Source organism: Manis javanica, chromosome 3, assembly GCF_040802235.1.
Source record: "Manis javanica isolate MJ-LG chromosome 3, MJ_LKY, whole genome shotgun sequence".
In the NCBI taxonomy this organism is placed as follows: domain Eukaryota; kingdom Metazoa; phylum Chordata; class Mammalia; order Pholidota; family Manidae; genus Manis; species Manis javanica.
In genome coordinates, this window is record NC_133158.1 from 66,803,211 (window position 1) to 66,818,947 (window position 15,737).

The following is a 15,737-nucleotide window of genomic DNA, read 5'->3' on the forward strand; positions in this document are numbered from 1 at the left end:
TTCAAATCTACTATTTTCCATTAAAACATAAGTATACTCATTAATATTTGCACTTATTTACCATTTCAAAAATCTAGGGTTGTTTCACTTTTCAAATGTTTTAGAACAAAAATATAAAAGAAATGACGAATTTGAACTCTAACTTCTTAAAAATCTCCTACTTCATCCTGCTTTTTTCCTATTTCCCTTCCTATATCAAAGATCTGAAGGATCTGAGATTTCATATCTTCTTTACTTTGTATGAATTTGTCAAGATTTTCAAATATATGATTATTCAAAGAAAAACATACCCTAAACAAATGTAATTTTTATTGCAGTTCTACAATTCAGAAAACTTTATAAATCCCTCCACTTTTAAAATGTAATGATCAACTAAGTCACCTATTAAGGAAATAAATGTATACAAATTACAAGTATTTTTAAAGGGGAACTTAGTATTTTAAATACCAAGGTACAGAAGAATGCTTAATATTAAGAACCTTACCCAAAGAACTACTATTTCTATAAAAAATCCAGCCAAGTATGTTACCTTTTAAACATAACACAACAGAAAATCTCAAAGGCTTTTTTCATTCCCCATAGTTTCTAGCTGTACAACAATAAGAGAAGTCACATTAAATAAATGTATCTGCTGCAGATCTCTGTATGCATTTCCCCTGGGCCCTTAATCCACCTGGAATATACTATTATTTTAGTCAGAAAAAAAAGTTATTTGTTTTGGGTTTTTTTCTTCTGCTGTGTATTTTTACTAACAGTTAAGGGGCAAAAGCATAAATATTTATCAGTAACTTTATTTTAAATTTCATTTCCTCATGTCACATAATTTTATTGTCATATTAGAATTTTAAAGTTAATAAAATTCATTTTCCCACATACTAGGATTACTTTTATTTTTAAATAAAAAATAAGACAATGTAACCTTTAAGATTTCTGTCTTTATATTACAGAATTAAAATAGAAAATCTGTAGCTGTTGCTCTCACTGTCAATCGCTATGGCAATTTAATCATACGCCTTTAAAGTCCTACTGTCAGAAAGACACTAGCTGATCTGTTAAGCAGCACAAGACTAAATGGATAGGACCTAAAAGAAATCAACGTCAGCAAAAAAATAAAAGAAAGAGAAACAAAAACTTTTAATAAACTTTAGTTCACTTTCTTGTATCTTTCTGTTAAGTTTTCACAATTTTTTTATGGGGACTCATCAAAATACATTTTCCAGCATTATAAGTATTAGATCCACTTAACCAGAACTTTTCATTCAACCCTTTTACCACTGGAACAATCCTAAGACGAGGTGTTCCCTACATGAAACATACTCCTGTTGAATATGCCCAAAGTTTTTTTTATGATTAATACATAGCTACGAGGACTACAAATTATGAATGCTTGCTAGTCATAATCTCCCCCACTTTTTTCTTCTACTGATTCAAGACATACCAGTGTTGCAATCCTGTGGCTCAATCTCTAATTTTATTTGTGAGGCACCTGGGGCCAGACAGGTTAAACAACATACTCAAGCAGACCACATAGTGAAATCACCAGGGACAGAGTATATACTCTATCCCAATCTCCAATTCGTTCAATTATATTATGCTGCCCTCTTAAATTCACTACTGTGGAACAACTAAGTTAGCCAGGCGAGAATATATGAGTTATTCTGCTTTAGTAAATTTTTCAGATCTCTGGAGCTTAATTCTTTAACTATCAAAACTTTAAAAAGTTATCAATCCTTTTTGGTAGAAACATTTCAAAAGTGAGAAGGGCAGAAACCCAGATTCCTGAATGTTACACTGAAATGGCTCTGCCACTCTTTTCATTCTTTACTTAACCACCAGGTCATCTACCTCATGAATAGTTTCCTGTTATGTTACTGGTCTTCCTTGTGTTAATTTTAGATCCTTCAGTGAATTCCACCAACTTATTGTACTCATTCAATTCTTACTTTATTGCCTGGAGAATGTGAAAATAGCAATATAGTGGAATCAGTGGCAGAAGCAAAGGGACTTAAAATGTCAGAGAAAAGGTTACTTATTTTCAGGGGACTTAACCATCATTTCTTCCAGTGGTAGTACTATTTTTGGCCCAACTGATCTGCATAGGCCTTTGGCCTTCACATTAAGAGGCCCCGGTTGCCCTGCTTTCTGAGGTTTTGCTGTCATTTCTTGCTCTGTCTATGTGTTATCACTAAGTAATTTCCCTGTCTCCAATTTTGGAATATATAATTCCAATATTCTATTCAACTACAAGATGGGGACCAACTTATTTAGGCTTATAAAAAATATGTCAAAATGTATTAAATTCTAAATGAAGACTTGAGGAATCCCCTTATAAGGTATATCACCGTGAACTTTGATATAGCTTTTCAGGCTCTTTTTTATTTTTGTTTGCTTCTGAGTCCTGCTAGTTCCGGTTTAGGTAACTGACCTCTGAAAAAGTCAGTAAAACTTCTGAGGTTTATGTGCCCTTAAGTCTATTCCATGTGAATTCACATAAAAATTCCTCAAAATAAGTGTTTGCAATCAGCATAGAGACCTAAACTGAGCCAAAGTTGTCCTTCGCTCTAAATTAGTGCCTCTCAAAATTGAATGTGCATAAAGTCTTCTGGTTATCTTGTGAAAATGAAAATTTTGATTCACTAAGTCTGACATAGGCCCAAGATTCTGTGTTTCTAATCAGCTGACAGATGACACCAGGTGTGCTGGCCCCACATACTACACTTTGAGCAGCAAAGCTCTAAAACACATATCTCTTTTTTTCTCTCTCCTATTTTTAAGTCTTCACTCCCTTGCATTTTCTTATTCTTACTTTACCCTTTTTCTTGCTTTATGGTAATTAGACAGTACAGAAGGTCAAAATACTACAATGGTCATAAACTTTCTCTAAATGTGACCAAAAATAATTTAACCAATATAGATGATATGATCTTTAAGATGTATAGTTATTTTGGTATATTTCTTAGCAATTAAGTATTTTCCTTAGGATATGGTTTTTAAAAACTTATCACTTTAAGTTTAATAAGAACTGTTATTCATGTTGATTCAGTAATATTCAATTACTGAACTGCTAATTTTGAACAGAATGATGGTATTTATCCTAATCCTTACAACCTACTATTCATTTTAGTCTACACTGAAATTGTAAGAAATTTTGCTACCAAGTATACCTAATCCTCAAAAGATCAGCTTTTTAATGAATTAATAATAGAACTATATATGCCTTCCCATTTTATATAAAAGGCTTATAGGCTCAAGATGGCAGCATGAGTAGGGCAGCAGAAATCTCCTCCCAAAACCATATATATTTTGAAAATACAGCAAATACAACTATTCCTAAAAGAGAGACCAGAAGATACCGTACAACAGCCAGGCTACATCTACATCTGCGAGAACTCAGCATCTCATGAAAAGGGAAAGATACAAAGCCGTGATGTGGCGGGACCTGAGCACTCCCCCCATGTCAGCTCACCAGTGGGAAGAAAAGAACCAGAGTTGAGAGGGAGTGGAAGTACAGGACTACTAAATAACCAGCTTTAGTAATCTGCACCAGGAGCACAGACACACATTGCATGCTGTACAGGATATTAAAGAACCAGAAAAGTAAAATCCGAGATGGAGACTGCAAGTGGGTCCCCACAGCCAGTTCCCCTGTACAAAAAAAAAAATCAAGCACTTTTAAAAGTCTTAGAGGGATAAGAGTTTAACAGGTGGACAAAATCATCCTGGCACACTCAGCCAAGCGGACTGGGACTCTTAAGGAACTTCAGGCATCCTAAACCCTGGGTGACAAGGCAGCTCTGAAGACCCTCACAGCAATAAGCAGCCTGCTGTTCATCCCCCCCGCTGGCACTGCAAGCAAACCGGCTGACCCACCATTGCAGCAGACCAGCTGGGAGAAGCTCTACCCACAGCAACCACACAGAGTCTTCTCCCAGCATGCAGCTAACTGGGTCAGACCCAGAGGCTGACCCCTGTGCTCAGCTGCCCAGCACAGACAGAGGAAGACAGCACAAAGTCCAGGTTCTCAAAGGGGAACACATGCTGTGCGCCTGCAACCCCCAGCAGTGCCCTAGGCCATCCTGAGGGCTGCCCCGCCCACAGCAGCTCAGGGGATTAACCCAGAGACTGCTCCCTGTGTGCAGATAAATGGCAAAGGAAGCAGAGAAGAGCAAGGTGACCAGCAAGCAGGAAGGGACATTGTTCTCCCAGCTGAATCATATGCCATTTGCCAGGGGTCACTTCTATAACCATGAAAAGGCAGAAGAACCTGGTCCACTCCAAAATCACTCAAACGCCAGAGAGAGGGCCTGGTGAGACAGACATAACCAGTCTTCCTGAAAAAGAATTCAAATAAAAGTCATAACCGTGCTGATGTAGCTGCAGAGAAATATGCAACAGCTAAGGGATGAAGTCCAGAGGAAGATAACAGAAATGAAACAATCAATGGAGGGACTTAAGAGCAGACTGGATGAAGTGCAAGAGACTGTTAATGGAATAGAAATCAGAGAATAGGAATACAGAGAAGTGGAGGCAGAGATAGATTAAAGGATCTCTAGAAATGAAAGAATATTAAGAGAACTGTGTGACCAATCCAAACGGAACAATATTCACATTATAGGTATACCAGAAGAAGAAGAGAGAGAAAAAGAGATAGAAAGTGTCTTAGAAGAAATAATTACTGAAAACTTCCCAAAGCTGGGGAAGGAAATAGTCTCTTAAGACCATGGAAGCCCACAGATCTCCAAACACAAGGGACCCAAGGAGGACAACACCAAGACATATAATAATTAAAATGGCAAAGATCAAAGACAAGGACAGAGTATTAAAGGTGGCCAGAGAGAAAAAGATCACCTACAAAGGAAAACCCATCAGGCTATCATCAGACTTCTCAACAGAAACCTTACAGGCCAGAAGAGAATGGCATGATATATTTAATGCACTGAAACAGAAGGGCCTTGAACCAAGAATACTGTATCCAGCAAGGTTATCATTTAAATTTGAAGGAGAGATTAAACAATTTCCAGACAAGCAAAAGTTGAGGGAATTTGCCTCCCACAAACCACCTCTACAGGTTATGTTAAAGGGACTGCTCTAAAGGGAAGTACTCCTAAAGCTAAATAGATGTCACCAGAGAAAATAAAATCACAGCAAAGAAAGCAGACCAACCAAATACTAACTAAAGGCAAAAAATAAAATCAGCTATCCACAAAAGCAGTCAAGGGAAACACAAAAGAGTACAGAATAAAACACCTAACATATAAAGAGTAGAGGAGGAAGAATAATAAGAAGGGAAAGAAATAAAGAATCATAAGATTGTGTTCGTAATAGCATAATAACTGAGTTAAAGTTAGATGGTTAGATAGTAAAGAAGCTACCCTTGAACCTTTGGAAACCATGAATCCAATGCCTGCAATGGCAATAAGTACATATCTCTCGATAATCACCCTAAGTGCAAATGGACTGAATGAACCAATCAAAAGACAAAGAGTTACAGAGTGGATAAAAAAGCAAGACCCATCTATATGCTGCTTACAAGAGATGCACCTCAAACCCAAAGACTAAAAGTGAAGGGATGGTAAAAGATATTTCATGCAAACAACAGGGAGAAAAAAAGCAAGTCTTGCAGTACTTGTATCAGACAAAATAGATTTCAAAACAAAGAGAGTAACGAGAGATAAAGAGGGACATTACATAATGACAAAGGGGTCAGTCCAACAAGAGATAATAACCATTATAAATATCTATTTACCCAACACAGGACCATCCACATATGTGAAACAAATAGTAACAGAATTAAAGGAGGAAATAGGATGCAATCCATTCATTTTAGAAGACTTCAACACACCACTCACTTCAAAGGACAGATCCACCAGACAGAAAATAAGTAAGGACACAGAAACACTGAACAACACACTAGAACAGATGGACCTAACAGACATCTACAGAACTCTATACCCAAAAACAGCAGGATACACATTCTTCTCAAGTGCACATGGAACATTTTCCAGAATATGCCACATACTAGGCCACAAAAACAGCCTCAGTAAATTCAAAAAGATTGAAATTCTATCAACCAACTTCTCAGATCACAAAGGTATAAAAGTAGAAATAAATTGTACAAAGAAAACAAAAAGGCTCACAAAAACATGGAGGCTTAACACATGCTCCCAAATAATCAATGGATCAATGACCAAATTAAAACAAGAGATCAAGCAATATATGGAGACAAATGACAAAATGACAACAACAGCACAATGCCCCAACTTCTGTGGGACGCAGCGAAGGCATTCTAAGAGGAAAGTATATAGCAATCCAGGCCTATTTAAAGAAGGAAGAACAGTTCCAAATGAATAGTCTAAAGTCACAATTATTGAAACTGGAAAAAGAAGAACAAATGAGGCCCAAAGTCAGCAGAAGGAGGGACATAATAAAGATCAGAGAAAAAATAAATACAATTGAGAAAAATAAAACAATAGAAAAAAATCAATGAAAACAAGAGCTGGTTCATTGAGAAAATAAACCAAATAGATAAACTACTAGCCAGACTTATTAAAAGAAAAAAAGAATCTACACACATAAACAGAATCAGAAATGAGAAAGAAAAAATCATAACAGACCCCACAGAAATACAAAGAATTATTAGAGAATACTATGAAAACCTATATGCTAACAAGCTGGAAAACCTAGAAGAAATGGACAATTTCCTAGAAAAATACAACCTTCCAAGACTAACCAAGGAAGAAACAGAAAATCTAAACAGACCAATTACCAGCTACAAAATTGAACCGGTAATCAAAAAACTACCTAAGAACAAAACCCATGACCAGATGGATTCACTGCTAAATTTTATCAGACATATAGAGCAGATATAATACCCATTCTCCTTAAAGTTTTTCAAAAAATACAATGAGTAGGGAACTCATTCTATGAAGCCAGCATTACTCCAATACCAAAACCAGGCAAAGACACCACAAAAAAAGAAAATTACACACCAATATCCGTGATGAACATAGATGCAAAAACACTCAACAAAATATTAGCAAGCCAAAATAAAAAATACATCAAGAGGATCCTACACCATGATCAAGTGGGATTCATCTCAGGGATGCAAGGATGGTACAACATTCGAAAATCCATCAACATCATCCACCACATAAACAAAAAGAAGGACAAAAACCACATGATCATCTCCATAGATGCTGAAGAAGCATTTGACAAAATTCAACAACCATTCATGATAAAAACTATCAAAACATAGGTATACAGGACAAGTACCTCAACATAATAAAGGCCATATATGACAAACCCACAGCCAACATAATATTTAACAGAAAGAAGCTGAAAGCTTTTCACCTAAGATGGGGAACAAGACAGGGATGCCCACTCTCCCCACTTTTATTCAACATGGTCCTGGAGGTCTTGGCAATGGCAATCAGAAAAAACAAAGAAATACAAGGCATCCAGATTGGTAAGGAAGAAGTCAAACTGTCACTATTTGCAGATGTCATGATATTGTACATAAAACCCTAAAGACTCCACTCCAAAACTACTAGAACTAATATCTGAATTCAGAAAGTTGCAGGATACAAAATTAATGCACAGAGATGTGTTGCTTTCCTATACACTAATGATGAACTAGCAGAAAGAGAAATCAGGAGAACAATTCCATTCACAACTGCATCAAAAAGAATAAAATACCTAGGAATAAACCTAACCAAGGAAGTGAAAGAACTATACTCTGAAAACTACAAAATACTCTTAAGAGAAATTAAAGAGGACACTGATCAATGGAAACTCATCCCATGATCTTGGATAGGAAGAATATTGTCAAAATGGCTATCCTGCCTAAAGCAATCTACAGATTCAATGCAATCCCTACCAAAATACCAACAGCATTCTTCAACAAACTGGAACAAGTAGTTCTAAAATTCATATGGAACCACAAAAGACACCAAATAGCAAAAGCAATCCTGAGAAGGAAGAATAAAGCAGGGCAGGGGGGATCTCGTTTCCCAACTTCAAGCTCTACTACAAAGCCACAGTAATCAAGACAATTAGGTACTGGGACAAGAACAGATCCACAGACCAGTGGAACAGAATAGAAAGTCCAGATATTAACCCAAACATATACAGTCAATTAATAAATGATGAAGGAGCCATGGATATACAATGGGGAAATGAGAGCCTCTTCAACAGCTGGTATTGGCAAAACTGGACAGCTACATCTAAGAGAAGGGAACTGGATCATTGCCTAACCCCATACACAAAAGTAAATTCAAAATGGATCAAAGACCTGAATGTAAGTCATGAAACCATAAAACTCCTAGAAAAAATCATAGGCAAAAATCTCTTGGATATAAACATGAGCAACTTCCTTATGAATGTATCTCCCCAGGCAAGGGAAACAAAAACAAAAATGAACAAGTGGGACTATATCAAACTACAAAGCTTCTGTACAGCAAAGGACACCATCAGTAGAACAAAAAGGCATCCTACAGTATGGGAGAATATATTCATAAATGACATATCTGATAAAGGATGAACATCCAAAATATATAAAGAGCTCACGCACCTCAACAAATAAAAAGCAAATAATCCAATCAAAAAATGGGCAGAGGATCTGAACAGACACTTCTCCAAAGAAGAAATTCAGATGGCCAACAGGCACATGAAAAGATGCTCCACATCGCTAATCATCAGAGAAATGCAAATTAAAACCACAATGAGATATCACCTCACACCAGTTAGGATGGCCAACATCCAAAAGACAAACAACAATAAATGTTGGCGAGGTTGTGGAGAAACGGGAACCCTCCTACACTGCTGGTGAGAATGTAAAATAGTTCAACCATTGTCGAAAGCAGTATGAGGTTCCTCAAAAAACTAAAAATAGAAATACCATTTGACCCAGGAATTCCATTCCTAGGAATTTACCCTAAGAATGCAGGAGCCCAATTTGAAAAAGACATATGCAACCCTATGTTTATCGCAGCACTATTTACAATAGCCAAGAAATGGAAGCAACCTAAGTGTCCATCAGTAGATGAAGGGATAAAGAAGATGTGGTACATAAAAAACAATGGAATATTATTCAGTCATAAAAAGAAAACAAATCCTACAGTTTACAATATTGATGGAGCTAGAGGGTATTATGCTCAGTGAAATAAGACAGGAGGAGAAAGACAAGTACCAAGTGATTTCAATTATCTGCAGAGCATAAGAACAAAGCAAAAACTGAAGGAACAGAACAGCAGCAGACTCACAGAACCCAAGAATGGACTAACAGTTACCAAACGGAAAGGGACTGGGGAGGATGGGTGGGAAGGGATGGATAAAGGGGAAAAAGGGGCATTACGATTAGCAGGCATAATGTTGGGGGGGGCATGGGGGAAGACAGTACAACAGAGAGAAGACAAGTAATGATTCTATAGCATCTTACTATGCTGATGGACAGTGACTGTAATGGGGTATGTGGTGGGGCCTTGATAATGGGGGGAGTCTAGTAACCATAATGTTGCTCATGTAATTGTACATTAATGATACCAAAATTTAAAAAAAATTTTACTTCTAGTTTCATTATGCCAAATTCTAGCCAATGGCTCATAACTCTCATAGAAATTGCTAAATTCAGAATGAGACTTTAATATAATAAGTGCTAGCATTCAGATGGTAACAGACATGTTCTTACCAAAAGACTCTGTGTACCTAGTCAACAAGCAGTAGTCTCATTTTACAGTGAGGAAACCTGAAGCCTATCCAAGTTAATGCAACCAAGTGAGACACTGCAAATAGAACATCAAACTCTTAACTTGAAAACGTATCTTACAATCATTATTCACCACAGGTCAAACATTGTTAAACTTCCTTTTAGGTACAGGAACTAATTCTTTCAATCAAAATTATATAAAGCAACTGGCTTCTCAATAACATTTAGAAACGTGGTTTGTGTACAATGTTAGTCTCTTGCAATAATACACTCTGTGGTGTAGTTTCTCCCAGGGAAACTGAAGCAGATAATTTCACTCCCTCATACCAGACAACAGTGCATTCTAGTGGCCAAAGGAAAACATAATAAGAAACATCTTTGGGATTATAGACAAAAACTTCAATCTAGAAGCTAATAAGAAAATATTGTAAGCATTATACAAAGTGCTGTAGAGAAATAAAATGTGTATTTAAGATGAAAATGAAAATATAAGAAAGAAAAAATATTACCCAAAAGCTCCAGTCACCACTCCAATTATGTAAATTTGGCCCCTGTTTTTTAACTGACACTACACTTTTCTCATCCCCAGTTGGACTGGGATTTTCCTCCAACTCTTCCCGTGACTCGGTGACAAAGCTTGAATCCCCTTTGTTTACTACCTGAGAACAAATATCAAACAATTTAAGTTACATATTGAGAAATACCCATTTTAAAAAGAAATGTATTAATGTTCAAAATATATACATTAACTTGAAAAGGACAATATTTAAGCTTTAGAAAACAGTAATTAATGTTTTTGTTCCTACCATTCATATATTTACACATACAACAAATATTTTACAACTACAGAGGTCAACACGGGGGCTAGGGGTGCCAACCCAACCCCATGCAGTTGAAAATCAACATGTAACTTTTAACTCCCCCCAAATTTAACTACTAATAGCCTGCTGTTGACCAGAAGCCTTACTAATCGCATAAACAGTTAACACATATTTTATATATCTATTATATACTGTATTCTTATAATAAAGCTCAAAATAAAATTATTTTTCAGATTGTCACCCATCTCTAAAAATTTTTCCCATATATTTATTTTTTTGAATCTACATATAAGTGGACCTGTGCAGTTCAAACGTGTGTTGTTCAAGGGTCAACTGTATTATTTGTTAGATAGTTTGGCACTGGGGATGCAGAAACAAATAAAACAAAGCCCTTTGCCTCCAGAATTTCATAGCTAGAGGAACAAAAACACAGTAAAAAAAAATATGATGTAATAAGAGTGACAATTGGTTTAGCCTCTTTGGAGAATAATTTACAATGCCTAATAGGGTCTAAGATGGACATAAATTACAAGCCAGCAATTTAGTGTGCACATGGCATCAACAATGTTTGCAATGCTAAGAAAGTGGAAACACTTTATTTTCCATTGGTAGGAAAATTGACAAATTAACTCTGATTTATAAAAACAATGGAACTAAAATAAATATGTCTCAACCAGGCACTGGCCCCCACCCCACCCCCACCCCAATCTATAGAGCACTCAGGGGAAGTTATACACTGTGCAAGATAGGGACCCACTGGGTAGTCATTCATGAAAGGACAGTCGTTACAGAGTTCAAACAGAGAGAGAAAGGGGGTGGACTGGGGGAGCAGCCATTAGAAGAGCGGACAGCTCACCAGGCCCTTAAATCCCTCTGCTCCTCCTGCCATCTAAGCCTCTGTGTAGTGAGAATCCTGATATTCAGGGTACACAGAAAAGCACCCATGCACCCGTGTGGCACAGCCAAGGGGTCATTCAAACCCAGCTTAATCGTAGATTCTAAAAAGTAACCACTGCTATGGGAGAAGCCCCTGACCCTGGTAATACTGATCTGAAGCCCTTTGGAGGAAGAAATTTATAAATGAAAGGGTACAGAGGCTCATTCCACCTGACAACAGATATTCATTAACCACCACAAAAGAGAGAAAAAGAAACAAAGATGCACACAGGGGAAGAAACAAACAAACAAAAACTGAAACAGAAGTGAACAATCTGACCCAGTTAGAAATCCAAAATTTATTAAAATAATTTACACAACAAAAGATAAAAGATTGCCTTTTGCAGCTCTACAGCATAGGTTTTGAATTAACTTCAACAGCTACAGAAATGCATCAATTAGCAAATTTTCACAGCTTTCACCAATACTGGGCTCAAACAACAGTTATACCTGGAGATCCCACTAGATTTAAAATAAACAACAAATAGGTATGTCTCACCTTAACCACCAGAACTACTGCCTTGCCTAAATTCTCCCTGGTCATAACACACATTGCTCTAAAATACCCCGTTGTGGCAATGCATGCTCTGACCAATGAGTAATATATTTAAATCATGATTTTAGAGCTTACAAATTGGCTTCTTAAAAACTGGGACCCATGGACCACCCCATCAACCCCAAGTTAAAATACTTAATGGTCACTCAATGTTAAATAAAAACAGGGCCTTCAAAATTGATATTATATAAGACCTCATTAGCGAGATAATTATTCCTGCTGCTTCTCCATTTAGCAGCCCATGTGGCCTGTTCATGGGGAAAAATGGTGTCTCACAGTTGATTACTGTGTCCTTCATGCTGGGGTCCTATCCCTGAAGGCCTCAGTACCCAACACTACTGAAGTTCTGACTCTATCCAGAGTCTGGCAAATATTTTGATACTATAAATTTGGCTAATATGTTCTGTTTGTTGCCTCCTTCAATGACCTCTCAGCCACAGTTCACCTTCACCTCCAGATGGACACAAGAAACCTTTATCAAGCTACCAACAGGGAACCTCAAAAGTCTGGGCATCGCATGGAACCTCTACAGGCCAGATCTCAATTGTATCCAGGTTTCTCCAGGAGCACAGGTGTGACACGACATCAGTTACATCCTCCTGACACACCTATCCAGGACAAATACTGAGAAAGGAGCTCGCAAAAAGGGGATGGGCCACTGCCCCACACACAGTGTAAGGCCTGCCATCTTGGCGAAATTCCTGAAAATTATTTGGTAACCAAGGGCCACTCTATCCTTAACAATGTCAAGAAACAGCTATTGACCCTCTCAGCACCACAATAACACAAGGCCGGCATCTTTAGGCCTTTTCTGGTTCTGGACGCAATATAGCCCTCATTCACAAATTTTACTGTGCCAATTTATGACGTTACTTGCAACTGTCAGCCATGAATGGGCCCCCTCCCAAAAAGGATTCTAAAATTTGTCAGAATTACACCACACTCCCATTAGGGGTACTTCCCCCCCAACACAAACACACACACAAAGAATCTTCACTGTAGAGACTTGCGCAGTCTCTTTCCATGACTTTTGGAGTCTCTGGACCACCGATAATGTCCATAAACATTGTCCAAGGATGCAAGAAACCACCTCCACAAGCCCACGTGACAAGCCATTGGCGCAGGATTTACTGACAGCAGATTGGACTCCCCTGGAAACAGAGGCTCCCGCAAGCCCTGAGCCTGGGAGCCCTCACACCCGCTGCCCATTGCCCCTAGGACCCTGGAAGTTCAGCACAGCCACCAAGGCTTCCTTGCTACAGACAGAACCAAATCTGAACCCCCAGGCATATCCCACACACAGGAGGGCATGGCCTCCCCTGTCCTCATTCCTTTGCCAGATGTCATGCTGCTGGAAGAGGTCACCCCTCTTCTGAACCCCTTGAATGCCTGAGGAGCAACATGGGTTCACCTGAGGAACAGCAACAGGAATCTGTACACTTTGAACTCCCACGTGAAGTCTGCTGACAACCTTTGCTGCTCAGCGGGCAGCATCACCACTGTTACACATCATGGGGCTCACTGGAGACTTACTGCTTTTATCCCTTAACCGGGGAGCCCCTGACAAAGGAAAGGACTCTGTGATGCTCTTGCTTTACAGATACTCAAAATACAAATCAAGGTCACACCTGTCTCCACATACACTAAAGCCACAATAAAAGGCTTCATCAAAGCACTCCTTAACCTTGTCAGAGTTCCAGACATTACTGATAGTGACCAAGCACTCATTTTATTTCTCAAAATACACATCACTGGGCTCTTGAACAAAGCCTTCAATGGAACTTTCATCTTCCTTACTGGCTTCCGGCTGCAGGCCTCAGAGAGCCACATGGGTTCCTTAAACATATTCAAATATGGTATATTTCAGGCATTGGTCAAACATCAGGGGTGAGTTGTAATAAGGAGTCTCATCCAATTGTTCTTTTATTTGCCTGCTGACTGCTTTTAAGCATCACCCCTCTCCCCACTCTTCCTCTTCTGTCCCTTAAATGGACAAGCTGGTATGAGAGCCTGGGTGTTCCTTTGGCGCAGATGGGAAAGTCAAACTAAGCAAGCCTTAGTCCAAACATGGGAACCTTCACCCTGACGCCATAAAAACCCAGAGCCTGCTTACTTTCCTTGCCCTTTCAAGTCATTTCTGATCTGCTTGAGAAGGTTAGGTAAGTGTGTAAGTATATAATAATCCTTCATATAGAAATAATAAACCTTTTCATACCTTCATGCTATGTGTGAAGTAGGTGTATAAGTATATAATGATATATGTTATTATATATATTAGGTATGTGTATAAGTATATAATAATCCTTTATAGAAAATAATAAACCTTTTCATACCTTCATGCTATGTATGAGGCATCATTCTATATCCAAATCAAATTCTGAGGAGGGGGAAGGGGGTACCCATTCTGACTTTGTAGCAAGGCTACAATATAATCTCCCTCTAGTTTACTGGCCCTGTGGTCATGGGCAATCACTCAATTTCTCTAAATCTGTTTTCTCTGACTCTCCAGTAGGGATAATAATTCTTTCTAGTCTAGACAAGAGGCTCATTGGGAGCAGGAAGCATGTCTGTGTTGCTCACTATCTTACCCCAAACACCCAGTGCTAGGCGCATAGTTGAATGAATTAATGCCTGGGTTCATGAATATCTATCTTGCCCATCTCATAGTAATGTTTTGAGAACTGAAATAGTACATCCATTCATTTGTTGACAACAATTATTTGAGTGCCTCTGTCATTTTGTAAACCGTAAAATGCTACTCACATAAGAGGTATTGCACTGATTACAATTCTTAAAAGATATATACACACGACCAAACTCAATGTCATGAGAATAGTGTTCAGAAATGCAGGTACACCTTCAACAAAAGTAGACTTTCACCTTGAAAATTAATCAGCAAGTTCTTCCGTTTATTAAACACGGGAGTAAACAAATTACAAAACCAGGTGAAACCAAAAACTTAGTTGACAACACACTGATTTAAATTATGTAAAGTTCTGAGCCCTTTCCTTTATTAAAGAACTGATAGTTAAGGGAAGGTACTGAAACTAGATCAACGGGATACCGAGTCAGAACCATGACACCAGAGCCTGAGTCGGTGGGGCCTGAGGCCGAGGCACCTGGATTAGGGCATTTCGGGACAAAATCCCAGAACTCCGCGTCCACAGAAGTGCAGACGTTCCCACCATCGCCCCGAGGGGAAAGGCTCGCAGCAAGCACAGGAAACCGTTCCCTGGGGAACAACTTTCCAAATTACTCCAAAAACCACTCCAAAGAAAAGAGAAGGGAGGGATGAATTATCATAACCTGAGAGGGTTCAAACAACCACTGGGAAAAAACCCGTGGTGCACGGCCCCCGCCAGGGAACCCGCCCGAGAGGCACCGCTTACCTGACGGAGGGGCAGGGAGCCCTCCATCGCGACTCCCTCCGCCGTCGCGGAACCGCGCACGCGCGCCCCGCCGCGGGGAGGGGGCGGCCAGGCGCTCGCCCCGCGCCCACCCCTGGCGCGCGCTCCGGGCTCCCGGCCCCGCGAGCCTTGCCCGCCCACCCGCCGAGGGCCGCCAGGGGTCCTTGCCGATGCGCCTTGCGCCCCCTGGCGGCAGTCGAAGACCCTCACACCCCTCCCCCCCAGCGTTTGTCTCTCCTATGGATGAAGTGTTCATTTGTTAGCCTAAAGGCCAGTCTTTTTTTTTTTCTTAACTTTTTATTAGGGTATTATTG

General features: G+C 39.0%; 1 protein-coding gene across 4 annotated transcripts in view; it reads right to left on the minus strand.

The window, feature by feature from the left end:
* Window positions 1-15,533, minus strand: part of GRAMD1C (GRAM domain containing 1C) — a 107,951-nt gene extending 92,418 nt beyond the window's left edge. For 2 of the 4 annotated variants that reach the window (XM_037013021.2, XM_073231650.1), the window contains exon 1: window positions 15,406-15,533. In XM_037013021.2, coding sequence (XP_036868916.2) covers window positions 15,406-15,432 — 27 coding nt within the window. In that variant the 5' untranslated portion in view covers window positions 15,433-15,533. The remainder of the gene's footprint in view (window positions 1-15,405) is intronic. The other 2 variants (XM_073231651.1, XM_073231649.1) reach the window with 2 other exon arrangements.
* Between the last annotated feature and the right edge of the window lie 204 nt (window positions 15,534-15,737).